The 11,123-nt window shown below is 43.8% G+C and overlaps 1 protein-coding gene across 1 annotated transcript in view; it reads left to right on the top strand.

Moving 5' to 3' along the window:
- The first annotated feature begins 595 nt into the window (after positions 1-595).
- The window catches only part of LOC134451842 (uncharacterized), a 32,866-nt gene continuing 22,338 nt past the window's right edge, over positions 596-11,123 (top strand). The window contains exons 1-10 of the mRNA XM_063202241.1: positions 596-772; positions 3,180-3,442; positions 4,423-4,571; positions 6,776-6,901; positions 7,672-7,848; positions 8,196-8,289; positions 9,033-9,166; positions 9,531-9,690; positions 9,916-10,019; positions 10,374-10,467. Coding sequence (XP_063058311.1) covers positions 596-772; positions 3,180-3,442; positions 4,423-4,571; positions 6,776-6,901; positions 7,672-7,848; positions 8,196-8,289; positions 9,033-9,166; positions 9,531-9,690; positions 9,916-10,019; positions 10,374-10,467 — 1,478 coding nt within the window. The remainder of the gene's footprint in view (positions 773-3,179; positions 3,443-4,422; positions 4,572-6,775; positions 6,902-7,671; positions 7,849-8,195; positions 8,290-9,032; positions 9,167-9,530; positions 9,691-9,915; positions 10,020-10,373; positions 10,468-11,123) is intronic.

The following is an 11,123-nucleotide window of genomic DNA, read 5'->3' as shown; positions in this document are numbered from 1 at the left end:
CCAGGATTGATGGACAAATTAAGGCATTTTGTCTTCACATGTTTTCAGAAGAAGGCTAACAGGTGGCTAAGGGTAAGAGCGAAATGAAGAGAAGACACGCAAAATTAATTACAGGGCTCATATATGCCTGACAGCCTTGCTACATAAACAGGGATATTTGGCTTGTGAAAAAAAATATTTGGGAAATTAAATAGTGAATTAGTGTACGGCAACAGATCAATATCTGAAAAAAAATCATCTTTAATTGATCCTTTGCAATTACTTGAATTGTGTATGTGTTTGGTATTTTTTTTTACTGTAATACCATTTGCTGTCATTATATTTTTGACAAAAAAACATTCCCTTGTATGCAAAGTAACCGCTAAATTGCAGGTTTGTGGACAACTATGTTAGTAAACCACATAAATGTCCCAGCATCATCATGTTCAGGTGATTGTGAAAAAAACATAAACACAGAGCCCTTTGCCAGGAGTCGTGTTGCGACTTGAACCCTGTGTGTGTGTGTGTGTGTGTGTGTACATAATCACCTGTTCCATCTGCAAAATGACACAGGGGTCTGCCTTGCTGCTGCAGCCACTGCTGATGGGGAGTAAGTATGCGCTCCATGCGGACATGCGTTTCTCCAGCGACACTGCCGATGCACCCAAGCTGGACAAGAGCCCCGGGGCTGCTGCTGCTGCTGCTGTGGCTAACGCTTGGTCTCTCTCTGGCCGCCCCACTGGCCCCCGGCGTGGGACACCATCAGGATGAGGAGCCCCGGGCATTTGCAGAGGTGAGCTCAGCTGATCGGTATTGGCGGTTGTGTGAATCTTACTGCATGCCTATATGGTTTTGTGAAATTGCGTAGAAATATGGAAATACTTGCTGCATAGACATTCATGTACTGTCATGAGTTTGGAAAAAGCACAAAAAGTCAACTGTGGTCAGTGTTTGCATTGTTTGTTACTCAGCATTGCATTACTTTGGTGATACATACGGTGTAGAACGTGAGAAACATTGTTTGGTCAAAATAGATTGTGATTTTACACCTGGCAGTTGTTTTTTGATTGAGTGAGGTGCAGTATGTGTTGGATGCATCAATGAGGCACATGTGATATGAAAAGGACCATATGCTATAGTAATATTCACTTAGACTATATAGCTTAATATGCACTCTGAACAAAGAACACATACAGCACAGTTAGACTCTATGACAGGCATTGCTGTTGGGTTTTGTTTTTGCTCTTTACTATCTTCCTTTATATTAAATTGTCTCTGATGAAAACTTGACTGCTAGCCTCCGGCTTTTTGATGATGACATACTGTACTCCAGCTGCAATGCAGTGAGTTTATTTAGAAATTGATTTATTGATTGCCTCAAGCTGTCTATAAGCTTTCTATACCATATCAGATTTTGGCAGCTGTATTCTTGCTTTGATCCTTTTTCAGCTGAAACTAAGATAGTCAAGTCGGCTGTGTCCTCTGACGAAAAAGGGCTAAAGCTAATTCAAATATCTTAGTAGCTCTCCGAAAACTCAATGTCACAAAACAACAATGTTACAGTCAGTGAGACTTGTAGCTCATTCCTCATGGTGATCGTTAATTGACTGGGCATAACAGTGGATTAAAATTAGTAATAACTCAAAATGTGTAAGTAGTGTATACTTAAAGTGACACTATGCAATATTTTTAGTAGCTTATTTTCAGAATTCATGCTGCCCACAAATGTTATACTAACCATCATCATGACATTCTTAGTATTTATTATGACTGGGGAAATTGCACTCTTTATACATGAAAAGATGGCTCGTCTCCATGCCTGGCATTTTGAATTTCAAGAAATAGACCGTTTTTAGCGGGAAAACGTACTGTACTTTGATCATACTGGAACAAAGCAAGTATATTACAGAGTAAATATTCATGAGAAAGACAAATTTGGCAGCTGCACTGAACAGCATAGTTGCAATACCTCCTCTGACCACAATCCTACATACTGCACATTTAATTATTTTATTCATAAATAAGAAGGGGTAAAGGAAAGACAGACAATAACAAGGAGGGTGATACTGTTTTAGAGGACAATGCCTATCCATGTCGGAGAGATATTTTGCATTTTGGGGAGACATGGAATAATTAGTAGGTTGGCATAACATCTCTGCCTCAGACGTCTGTTTTTTAGGTGTGGGGAATCCCTGGAATGTTTACAGTACAGAAGTGCAATTTATGGATATGTTGAATGTTCAAACACATCCTTTTCTTGTCATTTTTGAGGTTTCAGAAAGTGTTTTATTCTCTTGTCTTTTGTTTGTGTGGGTCTATCTTAGGGCCCTGTAGGTGTGTGTTTTTGTGTGTGTGTGTGTGTGTGTGTGTGTGTGTGTGTGTGTGTGTGTGTGTGTGTGTGTGTGTGTGTGTGTGTGTGTGTGTGTGTGTGTGTGTGTGTGCGCGCGCAGAGCCGCTGACAGCTTTTGATGTCCCCGGGACAGTCATCTGTAAGGGCCCCCCTCCCAATACATACAATGAGGACCTAATTCTTTGTGCCTAGGGCCCGGGACAACTGATCCCTTTGTCCCCTGTTGGCTTCCCCGTGCGTGCGTGCGTGCGTGCGTGCGTGCGTGCGTGCGTGCGTGCGTGCGTGCGTGTGTGCGTGCGTGCGTGTCTGGACCCCTGTTGCGAAAACAAAGCAAAGGGCAGAGTCAAAGGGGACCAGAAAATGACAGATTAAAGGAACCGCAATAACAAAAACAAAAAACACTTTGTCTTACAGACTTACCAACATCATGCTTCACAGTAAACAATGCAGTGTTAATTTAACACTATTCTGAGAATATCTTGTCCCATTCAATGCTAGTGTTGAACCCAATACTTTGAGTGAAGCCATATGTGCTCTAAAACTGTTAAATTACACTCTATATGTGTTAATTTCAACACTCAAACAGTTGAATTAACACTATTGAATTAACAGAGCATTCTTGACACTGACTTTTAAAAGCATTTTGGGGCCTCAAGAGAAGTCAGGAAATGCTTGTGTGTGAGAGAGAGACGGATTAAGGCCGGGGAATGACCTTGGGACTCAATTGAACCTGAACCTGAATTGAAAGATTGAAAGCCATTTTGGCTAGTGATGAAAAAAGGTTAATTTAGAGCCCTGGTGCTACTTACAGTACATACCAAAATAATCAAACCCGTCTTCCACCCTACAGGCCTATCTGCAGAAGTTCTTTGGCTACGAACCTCCTCCTCTTCATCCTCTTGACCATGATCACGGAGGTCGAGAGAAGCGCAGCTGTGGCCCGGACGCCTTCCAGGTCAAAGTGCGTCAGATGCAGCGCGCCTTCGGGCTGCCAGAGAGCGGCCAGCTGAACAGCGAGACGCTGGAAGCCATGAAGAAGCCACGCTGCGGCCTATCAGACGCCGAGGAGTTTGGCCCTCTCATGAGGTGGACCAATCACAACCTCACCTACAGGTGAGGGAAGGCGTCAAGGTGATAGCAGAGAGAGTAGAGAGAGAGAGGTTCCATTGGTCCATTGTTTCCGAGTTCTATTATTGCAAGGGGGAGGGGGGGTCCCCCTTTAGGCAGACCTAGGCAGACCTAAGGACTGTTCTATTCAATGCTAGGAGTATTATGACACACCCCTTTAGGCAAACCGGAACCTGGTCATGTTAGGTGTCCATAGCAACCTATTACATTGGCATATCTCTATAAAGAATCTCTGGTGATAGAGGTCATGTGGTGTTCTGGTGTCAAAGGTAGTGGTGTTTGGGTCATCCTGACTCCTCCGTTGTCAATATTGGTCCTCCCATCCTTTCCTATGGTCTCTCTGGCCTCATGCGTCAAGGCTCGACCATAGATGAGAGAAGTTTCTGTTCAATATTTTGTAAAAAAGAAAAGTTTTTTCTCTCATGCAATTGGGATGATGAATGGGTGAACCACCTCTGCTCAGATGTGGAAACAACTCTGCTCAAATGTGGAAAGTCATTTTTTTTCTAAGTTGTTACGAAAGGTAAGTTTTGGCACTGGGCCTAATAACACAGAAAATGACTTTCCACACCTGAAGATGCTCTGGTGACTTAGTCCTTAGAACTTAGTCCTCTCCAATAACGCACCAGATTGTGAAGTGCAGGAGCACGGATGATACAGTACCTTACTCTTCTGTGTGCGTGTACTGTGTGTGTATGTGTTTAGCATTGAGAGGACCGAGCAATGCATCCTATACAGAATTATGTGGTAATCTCTCTCTCTCTCTCTTGTTGTGTGTGTACATGTACTATGTGTATGTGTGCATGCGTGTGTGTTTGTGTGTATGTGTATGTGTTTGTACGTGCGTGTGTGCGTGTGACTGTGCGTGTGTGTGCGTGCGTGCATGCATGCGTGTGACTGTGTGTGTGTGTGTGTCTTTGTGTGTGTCTGTGTCTGTGTCTGTGTGACTGTGCATGTGTGTTCAGCCTTGAGGGGACTATCCCCAAGATGAGGCCCAAGCATGTGCGGAAGGCCTTCAGGGAGGCCTGGAGGATGTGGGCGGAGGTCACGCCTCTCAAGTTCCGCCGACGGGCGCGCAGAGAGGCCGACATCATCGTATCGTTCAACAAGAGAGGTGAGCCGGAGTGTGTGCGTGTGTGTGTGTGTGTGTGTGTGTGTGTGTGTGTGTGTGTGTGTGTGTGTGTGTGTGTGTCTGTCTGTCTGTCTGTCTGTCTGTCTGTCTGTCTGTGTGTGTGTGTGTGTGTGTGTGTGTGTGTGTGTGTGTGTGTGTGTGTGTGTGTGTGCGTGTGTGTACTGTAAAACATTGTAGCCAGTTAAACGTAATAAAGTGAGTTGCCCCGCTACCTTAGGTTTGTAAGTTAACTCAACTTGAGAAAGCCTTGAGCTGAGTTACAGTAAGTCTCGAGTTGAGTTAACTTGTAAGCTTAGGGCAGCAGGGCAACTTACTTGTTGAGATTTAACTGGCTTGCAATGTTTTACAGCGTGTGTGTGTGTGTGTGTGTGTGTGTGTGTGTGTGTGTGTGTGTGTGTGTGTGTGTGTGTGTGTGTGTGTGTGTGTGTGTGGAGTGGAGTGGAGTGGAGGTGTTGTTGGGTCCCAGCTGGGTAGTTCAAATGAGGTGAGCACCATCAGGGGCATGGTCAGCCACAGCTGGGTACAGTGTGATCACAAGCATAGACATATCTATTGTATGTACTGTATATGGTCTATGTGTCTGTGTATATATGTCCAGGGCCGGCCCTTGCCGATTTGCTGCCCTAGGCGAGTATTCAATTCAGCGCCCCCTACGCGCTAACATTTTGCGGTTTGTTGCAATTTAACTTCTTAAACAGTACAGGGGGAGGCAAATAAGGCATTGTTTGTTTAGTTTAATGTTGATTGTGTTTATTGTGATGATGTATTATATTCTTAAGAATAGATTAGATTAGATTAGATTTGTTCGATTTTTTTAAAAAAAATCCCTGATTCTCTGGTGCGGCGCCCCCTACTGGAGTGGCGCCCTTAGCATTTGCCTATACTGCCTATGCCAAGGGTCGGCCCTGTATATGTCTATGATCACCAGTGATGAGGACTGGTTTGCAGTTGAAACGCGTATGCATATCCCACAAAATAGAGGATCTTTAACCTTTTTCTCTAAAATCAGTGCTCCTCAGAACTTTCTAGATTAGCACCTACAACAAGGGGCGTTTTCATGTTGTCTTCTGTTACATAGGATGAGCCTTTAGGATAGGATGAGCCTTTATTGTCTCATTGTCTCTCTTGGTATGGGCACAGAGAGTCTAAACGTTTACACAAAGAACACATATCAACACATTAGACAAACACATAAACACACTTAACATACTCCATGGGCCCTTCTCTGGGACAGACAACAAGAAAGACCCCCCCCCCCTCCATGGGTAGTGCTAGTTTACAAAAAGCTTCAGGGTTTTCACATCTGGGGTGAATTTCTCAAAACCAAAGTTGCTTACTACATTAGCTACTTTGCTGTTTTCAATGCATTTTCCCATTAGCAACTACCGAAGTTGCTAACAGGCTAACAACTTCTCTTTTGAGGAACTCAGATTAGGATTGTAGGATTTTAATGCAATATGAAAAAAGAAATAGAGAGGCTTGGGCTTTAGGGGCCCCCTTGGTTCTTGGGCCCCTGGGCCTGGGCCTGGTAGGTCAGTGCACTACTCCGACCTTGATGATCACAGCTGGGATATCAGAAGTCAGAAGTAGCCGGGGGGTTGTAAGCATAGCAGGGAGGAGAGGAGAATACAAGTGGACACGGCAAGGGGTTAGACTCTGAGGGGAGTGGGAGGGTCGGGTTAGGTCATATCTGGATCGGGCACTGGAGGGGAGCAGCACTAGTGTGTGTGTGTGTGTGTGTGTGTGTGTGTGTGTGTGTGTGTGTGTGTGTGTGTGTGTGTGTGTGTGTGTGTGTGTGTGTGTGTGTGTGTGTGTGTGTGTGTGTGGGGGGGGGCATAGCTGGGTATAGGGCAAGAGAGAGGAGCACTGGGGCAGGGGATGATCACAGCTGAGCTGGACAAGCGATGTGAGCAAGAGTTTGGGGGGGGGGGGGGGGTTGTTGTGAAATGTGTGTGTAAACAGTGTGTATGTGTTGTGTGTTTTTACTGTATAAGGCAAGCTGGTGGGGCAGGCTGCCTGGGTCTGAGTAATCACACATAGCCTGGGATTACAGCACCATACATGCTCAGTCAATGTGTGATAACATCATCAACTTTTATTTCAGACTCAAGAGACTCAATTTTACACACAATGACACATACCCGTATAAAAAAAGTGAAAGTGAAAACGCCCTCATGCCTCTGCAGACCACGGCGATGGCTCATCGTTCGATGGCAGCGGTGGAATCCTGGCACACGCCTTCCAGCCGGGCCAGGGCATCGGGGGAGACGTCCACTTCGATGCAGAGGAGGACTGGACCATCAACGCCAAAGGCAAGTACCGTACTATGCAACAGAAGACAACCTGAAAACGCCCCTTGTTGTAGGTGCTAATCTAGAGAGATCTGAGGTGCACTAATTTTAGAGAAAAAGGTTAAAGATCCTTTATTTTGTGGGATAGTATGCATACGCGTTTCAACTGCAAACCAGTCCTCATCTGGGCTTTCTCTGTTTTTGAAGAGCACCTGATTTTTATTCGAACAACTGGCCCAACATAGCACTCTCGCTCCTTTTCTGAGTGGGTCAATGGCCTGATAGTAGTAGCACACGGCATTACAGGCCCGTAGCCAGGGGGGTTCGAGGGGTTCGTTCGAACCAACCCTCCCGTCCCCGACCCCCACTTGTATCCCCCAACACTGGGCCAACAATGAAAAAAACTAGCAGTAATTTGAAGCAATTTATGTCCATTTATGTTAAGAATGGGGAGCAACAGACAAACAAATAAGGACAGCAACAGACTCACAGCAAACTCATAATGAATATACTAAGTCTAAATTAAAATATAAGTGTGCTCGTGTATTTGAGGACATTGGAATAGGGAGCCAAATGAAGTCCACTTTCGGGGTAAAAAAGATCCCCCCTACCACAAGGCTGGCTACGGGCCTGCATTAGATGTTGTACTACCTGACGTCTGAGCCCAAAAAACAAAACGTCATTGACCCAAGTATGTGTGTGTTTTCTTGTTTAGACCCCGCATACCTTTGGCCAATGCACAGCTTTTTGCACCCCTGTCCTTAACTGAGTTTTTTCTTTTGCTGCTGCAGGGTACAACCTGTTTGCCGTGGCCGTGCATGAGTTTGGGCACACTTTAGGCCTGCCCCACTCGCCTGACCCTGGCGCAGTCATGTACCCCTCCTACAACTTTGTCACTCACAACGACTTCCAGCTCTCTGATCAGGACGTGAAAGACATACAAAAAATCTATGGTATGTCTCACCACAATCATCCATGATGCCAGTAACTATCCCTTTCAAAACAAATCAAAATTACATAATGATTCAAGCAACAAAAATGTATAATTCTATTTTATTTAATTTATCTATCGAATCTAGTCTACAGAAATGTATGAACAACAATGAAATATATGAACGTATTTCTGCTTTTGCGCATGTGTGTGTGTGTGTCTGTGTGTGTGTGTGTGTGTGTTCGTGCGTGTGCGTGTGTGTGTGTGTGTGTGTGTGTGTGTGTGTGTGTGTGTGTGTGTGTGTGCGTGTGTGTGTGTGTGTGTGTGTGTGTTTACATGTGTGCACAGGGGTTCATCCAAACTACAGTGTCCTGAAACTGTTACGTCCTCCGCCAAAGACCCCTGAGCGCTGCGACCCCAACCTGGCCTTCGACGCGGTCTGTGGCATGCAACAGGAAATGGTTTTCTTTAAAGACAGGTATAGTATGCACAGTAAAAAAAATACACTATCCTTAAACTCTTAGAGAGACGATTTAACACCTTCTGGAGTATATTTGGCCCCTGGGTACTCTCTAAGTGTTGATTTAACACTGCAGAATTTACTGTGTATACTTGAAGGGGCACTGTGTGACATTTTTAGTTGTTAATTTCCAGAATTCATGCTGCCCATTCACTAATGTTACCTTTTTCATGAATACTTACCACCAGCATCACATTCTAAGTATTATAAGTATATGACTGGAAAATGGTCCGCCATTTTGAATTTCCAAAAATAGACTTTTTTTATCTGCACAAATGACTGTAATTGGACCATACTGGAGAATTTTGTTTATTACTTTGTAAACTTTCATGAAAAGATCAAATTTGGCAATAGGCAGCCCAGTTTCAATGAGCAGCATAGTTGCAGTACCTTTTTTGACCATTTACTGCATAGTGTCCCTTTAAAGGACACACGTGTATACATGAGTTCTCAATTTCTGTTTCCCCCTGACTGCGTGAAACTAGTTGCGCACAACTCAACCTCTGATTGTTGGTTACCGCTGTCGGTCAAAAAAAATATCTCACATGGTTGGCTGCCAGTGTCTTTGCCCTCCTCACAACATTGTGTTTACAAACACGGCGAACCCATGTATACTGTACATAGACGTCTTGATATTATTAACTTATGGAAAATGGCTGGTTTCAACATAACTAATGTTTTATCGTCTGTTTTTACCACAGGTTTATGTGGCGATTCCATCCTAGTTTTGACAAGATTAGTGTGGCATTTATTGTCAGTCTGTGGCCAGATGTCCCCTCGTACATCGATGCAGCATATGAAGATGTGGAGAATGCCGCAATGATGTTCTTCAAGGGTAGGTAAAATTATTATACTTGGGTCCAGGGCTCTAAATTAACTTTTTTCGTCACTAGCCAAGATGGCTAGTAGATGGTTATCTTACTAGCCAAACAAATACCCATTAATGGGACAAAGTGGCTAGTAAGTTGGTCTTTTTTTCCCAGCCAAACTGAAAATTCACCAGCATTTGACCGGTTGGCTGCTGTTAATTTAGAGCCCTGCTTGGGTCTTAGTGCAATCTCAAAAAACTAGTGAAAATAGATAACAGCACACTATTACGATTTACAACTAATGATGTCAGACATAGCCAGCCTACAGTACACCTAAGTGTGAACCAAATCTCAGTTCTTGTTTTTTAAAATGGTCATTCATTTACATAGGCAGTCAATTCTGGAAAATCAAAGCGATGGCCTTGGTAGATGGTTACCCCAAGAACATCTCCGATCTGGGCCTGCCGCCCGGTCTGAAATCTGTAGATGCTGCCCTTCACCTCCGTGAGCAGCGGCAGACCGTCTTCTTCACAGGCAGCGAGTGTTGGAGGTGAGCCTGCAACACATAGACCACACCTCACCACCATCATCTTTTCTCAACGTTGTAACTGTAGATCAATTGTATCAAAGTATTGTAACCGTTCAACAACTAATGGGGCGCTGAATTACCTAACTTTATTGTTTCGAGTAAATTGGCCATTCTATGTACACTCTGATTGAGATTTCAATTATTTCAGTGACTTCCCGTCATTTCAATTGATACATTTTTGTACAGATATGACAATGACAGGGAACAAATGATGAGAGGATACCCCAGACCTATTGCTCACGAGTGGCCGGGAATCGATTCGTCTGTAGACGCAGCCACTGCCTCAAATGGTGAGTCCAGTCACTAACACGTATAAATAAATAAAGGATTAAGTAATTAATTGTGCATCAATGCACACGGTTGTATAAATAAGCAACTAATTAGCTTGTTAAATAATTAAGTAAACAACGTAAAGTGCATTAATACACAAATCTTAAAGGGGTATGCCACTATTTTGGGGCTTAATACAGTTAAAATCGTTGGCTGGGGTTTATAAAGGTGGTAAAGTGTCTTATTTTTCATGTTAAGCGTTGTCTTACTTTAAGACAAGTTAAAAGAGGGAATATGTCGCTAAGCTAGTGAAAGTCAATGGATCTGTGTAGCACACATGGCATTAATGACAAAACACTTGTACATTTTTACAGGCTTTATCTACTTCTTCAAAGGGAATAAGCAGTATCAGTATGACCCGCAGCGGAGGTACGTCATGAGTGTGACTCCAGCAAACCAGTGGCTTCGGTGTTGACATAGCCCTCTACTATAGAGGTTCCCAAACTTTTTCATTGGGGACCCCCGTTTAGACCTCAGAATATTTTCGTGACGCCTCCACCCACCATAGTCTTAGCCTAGCAATGGATCTCTGGTAATATCATCGCCTGAAGGCAATTTTTTTGTCTTGCTAGATTTTCCATTAATAGTTTGTCCGCAATTATTGCTAGAAATCGTCAGGACAGCAACTACATCAATTAAACAAGTGAATACTGTTTCAAACTAAATTATGGAATTATGTTCCCTTTTGTCCGTGACCCCCCTTCACTACCTCCCTACCTCCAGGGGTCCCGACCCCCAGTTTGGGAACCGATTGGCTTAGCGACTGCAACTATCGGGCATTATTACCTGTCCTCCCTGGAGGGCATTGACCGTCTGTCTGTCTGTCTGTCAGGCTTGTACGAAATTCCGAATGGAAAGAATTTCAATTCAAAGTCATGCCATAATACGAACACTAGGTGGTGGTGTTCTATGTACTTTCAATGGGTGTTTTAGATTAAATTCAAAGAAATTCAAGGTAATGGCACCACCTAGTGTTCGTATTATGGCATTATTTTGAATTGAAATTCTTTCCATTCGGAATTTCGTACAAGCCTGCTGTCTGTCTGTCTGTGTACTGTGTGTCC

This window comes from Engraulis encrasicolus, chromosome 7 (genome assembly GCF_034702125.1).
Source record: "Engraulis encrasicolus isolate BLACKSEA-1 chromosome 7, IST_EnEncr_1.0, whole genome shotgun sequence".
NCBI classification, from domain to species: Eukaryota; Metazoa; Chordata; class Actinopteri; order Clupeiformes; family Engraulidae; genus Engraulis; species Engraulis encrasicolus.
Note: the sequence above shows the minus strand (reverse complement) of the source record. Positions and strands in the feature narration are given on the sequence as shown.